At 35.1% G+C, this 5,818-nt stretch overlaps 1 protein-coding gene across 1 annotated transcript; it reads left to right on the top strand.

Moving 5' to 3' along the window:
• Nucleotides 1-347: 347 nt before the first annotated feature.
• Nucleotides 348-1,920, top strand: LOC141563086 (adenylate kinase isoenzyme 6). Its single transcript, XM_074303678.1, has one exon. The coding sequence runs from the start codon at nucleotides 443-445 to the stop codon at nucleotides 953-955; it is 513 nt and encodes a 170-aa protein (XP_074159779.1). The 5' UTR covers nucleotides 348-442; the 3' UTR covers nucleotides 956-1,920.
• Nucleotides 1,921-5,818: the final 3,898 nt, after the last annotated feature.

Below are 5,818 nucleotides of genomic sequence, written 5' to 3'. Positions count from 1 at the left end.
AAGAGATAATTCAAGCACATACTATTTCTGTGAAATAAGGATGATTTGTGGTCATCTTTCTATTGCTAAACTTTAACCCCAGCTTCCAAAGCCCATTTTCAAAGTGGGTTTCAGGAATGGAGAATGGAAAAATAAAAGGAAAAAGGATTAGGTGACAAGATCCTTCAGTCAGGTTTAGTTACTTTCCAATCAGCTCTCTATGAAAATATATACCAAGATAGTGGAGAAAATTAAGCATTTCTGCTGAGTTTTCCCAACCCTCTAAATAACTTTAAAAATAAACAAACTACCTCAAATCAAATTCTGAGTGAGATAATTTTTTTTTTAAAAAGCCATAGTATGGACCCTTGGGTCCGCCCCCTCCGCTCCTGTCTATCCTCCTCAGCTTGCTGCTCCCTCGTGGAGAGCAGGGGACCGGGGCGGAGCCGGCTCCACCGCCACCATGCTGCCCAACATCCTGCTCACGGGTACACCAGGAGTTGGGAAGACTACTCTAGGTAAAGAACTTGCATCAAGAACAGGGATGACATATGTTAATGTGGGCGATTTAGCACAAGAAGGACAGTTATATGATGGCTATGATGAAGAATATGAGTGTCCTATTTTGGATGAAGACAGAGTAGTTGATGAGTTAGAAAATAAAATGAAAGAAGGTGGAGTTATTGTTGATTACCATGGCTGTGACTTCTTCCCTGAACGATGGTTTCATATAGTTTTTGTGCTCCAAACAGATAATACTATATTATATACAAGACTTGAAAAGAGGGGATATAATGTAAAGAAACTACAGAACAATATTCAATGTGAAATTTTCCAAATTCTTTATGAAGAAGCCTTGGCCTCCTACAAGAATGAAATAGTACACCGGCTGCCCAGCAATGTACCAGAAGAACTAGAGAGTAATTTAGATCAGATAATGAAATGGATTGAGCAGTGGATAAAAGATAATAATTGAACTTTGAGGGTGAAGCATGGACTTTGAAGGCTTTCCACATGATGGTTAAAGATTTTCTTGATGAGTTCTCCCTCCCCCTGCAATAGAAATTAAGACAACATACACCAAATTTTATGATCCAAGATTGTAGAAGTTGAACAAGTGGACAATATATAAGATTGAGTTATGTCTAAATTATTTTTTTTTCTCCATGAGAAAACTGAAAACCCTCAAGTACAATGAATAAGTTTACTAAGGACTTTTAAAGTTTAGGAATATTCAGCATTGTCATTTATTTTGGTTAACTGCTAAAGAATAAGCAAATTTGAGAAAATAGTGAAAATCTTTAATACCTGACACAAAAAAATAAAATGAAGGCTAGGAAGAATGGCTGACTTATATAAATAAATAAATAAGCCTGAGGATAAAGCTATAAACATTACATTAAGTTTTCTGTTAGTGGTGAATTGCTGTTTGCTTTCTTTAATCTTAGAAGTTGGTTATAAATTTGGATAGTCACAAAGTAAATGGTGAGATCTTTGAGAAAATAGCATTTTCAAGAGTTCACTGAACTTGTTTGTGTGTAAAATCACTGCTGATCTTAGCACTGATATTTATCTCTGCAGAAGAGAAAGATAATCACATTTTCCACATAGAAGGGAAATAGCAGTCTTTTCTGCACCCATGGAAACTGTGAATATTAATTTATTGGTTGACTTAATTTTGGTCTTGCTAAGTTCCATGAAAATTCATGTGATAATGCTTTGCTACCATATCAATAGTGATAATTATTAGATAAAAATTTAAAATAACAGTAATTATGTATTTCATGAAAATGTGTTTAATATTGATAACTATCAGCCTCAGAAAAACAAAACAAAACAAAAAAATTTGATAACTAGCACTTTTCTTCCTCCTTTTAAAAATATATTTCTGTGCCTTACTGATGTATTCTTGAACCATAAAACAGGCCTTACTTAGCCTTATTCCTTTGCCTATGCTACTTTATGTTCCTTTATTGGTCATTCTGAGAAACAGTCCTTTCAAAGATCACTGGTTATAAATCTTACTACCTACAGCTTCAAAAAAAAAAAAAAAAAAAAAAAAGCCATAGTATATCATTTTTTTCCAATTTAGGATAACTTCAAAGAAAAGGTTTGCTTTATGGACACTTGGCAGAAACTGGCTAGAAGACACAGATGAAGCAGCTATGATAGCAGCAGCAGGAGAAGCTGAAGTAATGCAGATACCAAGTCTGATTAGCACCCAAGGATAGTAAGGGGATTAAACATTTTGTTAGAAAGAAATTGCTAGCACTGGGTTCAGTAAGGGGTCCTTTTGCCAACTCCCCTACTCATTTCCTAGTTCCTGGTTGCAGTTCCAGGGTCCACAGGAGAGTTACTGCTTATAGTCAGAAAATATCAAAATTCCTACTCAGGTAAGGATAAAAATCAGGTGATTAGTGACCAAAATTCTCCTCAGATCAATATCACCTTGGAAGCTGAAAATCTATGGAGTCCCAGGTATAGCAACAAAAATTCAGGCTTGCCATCTCCTTTCCAGAGATGAAAAGAACCCAACTCTAACATAAAGTCCAAAGCCAAGAAATAGGGTGGGGAAATGAGCAAATTACAGAAAAAAAATTATCCATAAAAAGCTTCTATGGATACATGGAAATTTAAGAAAGAAATTCAGAAGAAGATACTGACAACATATACAAGCAAAGCAACAAAGAAAAATGAAGTCCAACAAAAATTCCTAGAGGAATTAAAGATATCAATTTTTTTTTTAAAAAGAGAACAATTAAAAAATAGACTTAAAAATCATAAGCAGTAGAGGAAAAATTGGGAAGGGAAAGGAAATCCATTCTAGTAAAATTACAAAAAGAAAATTTATAAAATTATAAAAGAAGTACAAAACCTCACTGAAAAAAGTCACACTTTAAAAATTAAATTTGTTAAATGGAAGTTAATGATTCCATGAAACATTAAAATATATACCGTCACTTCAGAGAATTTTGAAAGTGCAAGGAGGTAAGGAAATTATTGGGCTTTGTTTTATGAAATTTATTCTTCTTAAGCTTGGGAGAATGTTGAGTTGTATTTTGGAGAGTCCAAAGGAGGTTGTTGTTATAATGTGACTTTGTAAGATTTGCTAAGATTGATCTACACTGAAAAATATAAGATTTGCAAAAAATCTCTGTGTGTTTTTGTGTTACTGAAATCAGAGAGGTGCCCACCAAAAACTAAGCAATTGCGGAATGGGGAAAAGTCATCAAATAAAGAACATTGTGCAGTTATCACAAGAATTGAATACTCACAAAATCCTGATGACACCTAGGACAGAGCCTGACTCTGCTCCTGACTTCTTTAGAAAATGTTAATTTTTCTTAGCTTCTGCACTCTATTTTTCTGTTAAAATGCCCTAGAGTTTAGAGTCATTAAACCTTTTATTTCTCAGCAATGCCCTGGATGTGAGTTAACAACCTTCTAAAACTCTATAAATAGATTTATCTTGAGCATCTTTCAGTCTGACTCAGAAGTCAGTTTATGATGGAGCATTATAGCAAAGGAGATATTATAAAAATAAAATTTTTGATGGGAAGGCTAATATATAAGGAATTTATGATTTTGACAATGTGGCAGCATGGACAGGTAGAGTTCACTTAGTAGCTAAATTTCTCAAGAGCTGTCTGAGGCACATGGATGTTTATGACTTGCCCAGAATCATAGAGCTAATAAGTCTCAGATGAAGAATTTGAATCTAGATCTTCCTGATTTCATGTTCATTTCTACCACACTGCCTTTGCTAACATCATATGTAAAAGGATCAATAATTTTGTTTCCCGTACAAATGAGCTCCTCAGAAAATCAATACTTGTAAATACATACTCAATATCTTGAATGCAGAAATTACTTAACGCTATCTGTACCCATTACAAGGGACATATTGAAAGATTTTTGTTGTTGTTTATTCATTTCAATTGTGGCTGACTATTCATAACCCCATTTGGGGTTTTCTTGACAAAGATACTGAAGTAGTTTGCCATTGGACTCATTGCTGAGTCCAGCTCATTTTCCAGATGAGAAACTGAGGCAAATAAGTTAAGTGACTTGCCCAGGTCACTCAGCCAAGTGTCTGTATTTGGACTCAGGAAGAGAAGTTGCTCTGACCACAGGCCTGGTGTTTAGATACTCTTTTTTTAAAGATTTGTATTGTTTCAGAATTTTGAAAGGAAGATAAAGATGGATTAGTAACAAAACAGGGAGAGTACAACTTCATAAGTAATCAAAATCCAATAATTGCAAATTGAAATTCAGAGCTTATTTTAGGGCTGACCAGAAGATATAGGGAGTGGATACTTTGATATACATTAGTGTGTATACTCCCTTTGAGCAGTACAGAATACACCCTATCTAGGTCATCTAATTCTGTGTAATGCTTGCCTAAAACTTTTTATAAATCTAAGAGGTCAAAAGATAAGAACAAACATTTCTCAAAAGAAGAACTGCAAGTTATTAACAATCCAGTGAAAAGTTGTTGCAAATCACTAATAAAAGATATGTAAACTAAAACAACTTTGAGGTTTTAAATGATCCCCCACAGATTGGCAAAGGCGCCAAAAAGTAAAAATAGCCATCACCATCCAATTGGTGAATTTGCAAGTCAGTCCAATTATTCTCAAATGCAATTTGAAAATACACTTTAAAGTGTAAATAAATGGACGATTCTCTGTGGTCCAGATATCCTACTGCTGGGTATATACTCCAGGAATCACAGGATTATCAATCCAAAACTAGTAAGGATTCAGAGACCAAATAATCTAATTCTCTCATTTTACAAATCAGGAAAAGGAGGACCACGCAGCTGAAGTGACTTGTTCCGGCTCACACAGGCAGTAAGAATAAGCAATAGAATTTGAGTGGAGGTTCTCTGATTCTAGTTAGTGTTCCTATCTCTCTACCACACAAGGTCTCATAGATAAAAATATTTTCATAACAGCAGTTTCTGCGGTAGCTAAGAACTGGACACAAAAAAGGTTCTCCTTAATTGGGGAAAGGCTAAGTAAACTGTGGTCTCTGGGACATGGGCAAGGAGGAAGGATTGGCCAAGAAGCCCAGTCCTTATGAGCATTTACAGCATGCTTGGCAGATGAGTTCCCATATGGACTCTCTAGCACTGGTTCTGGGATACTGACCAAATGATGAAGAAATGGATTATTGATTGGCTGCCTAGTTAGAATTGGGGTGCATTCAAAAAGCACTAAATGGCCTCATTTCCTATTTATGTTCAAGTAAGGAGGCAAGCACTAAGCTCCCTTTCCCTACACCCATTCCCTAGACAGCAAGTAATCCAATATATTTCAAACATATGTAATTCTTCTATATCATGCTGCACAAGAAAAATCAGATCAAAAAAGGAAAAAAATCAGGAAGAAAACAAAATGCAAACAAACAACAACAAAAAGAGTAAAATGCTGTGTTGTGATCCACACTCAGTCCCCACAATCCTCTCTCTGGGTGTAGGTGGTTTCTCTTCATCACAAGTTCATTAGAACTGGCCTGAATCACCTTATTTTTGAAAAGAGCCACATGTATCAGAATTGACCATAGCATAATCTTGATGCTAATTGTTTAAGTGGAATTATGGTGCTGATCACTGGTATTTAACAATAGGAAGAGCACTCTGCATGAGGGTTCAAGATAATGATAGCATATCTTTTGGAAATTCTTCAGTTTATCAACCTCTTTCCTTAAGATTATATTTGTATTTTTGGGTGTCCTATCACACTATTAGCTCATATTAAGTTTGTACTCTGCTAAAAAGCCAGGTTTTCTTCAGAGAAATTAATGTTTTAACAGGTTTCAAACAACACATGCTTTG

This window comes from Sminthopsis crassicaudata, chromosome 3 (genome assembly GCF_048593235.1).
Source record: "Sminthopsis crassicaudata isolate SCR6 chromosome 3, ASM4859323v1, whole genome shotgun sequence".
NCBI lineage: Eukaryota > Metazoa > Chordata > Mammalia > Dasyuromorphia > Dasyuridae > Sminthopsis > Sminthopsis crassicaudata.
Note: the sequence above shows the minus strand (reverse complement) of the source record. Positions and strands in the feature narration are given on the sequence as shown.

Coding starts and splice junctions, on each gene's coding strand:
- LOC141563086 (XM_074303678.1), top strand. CDS start 443: ATGCTGCCCAACATCCTGCTCACGGGTACACCAGGAGTTGGGAAGACT.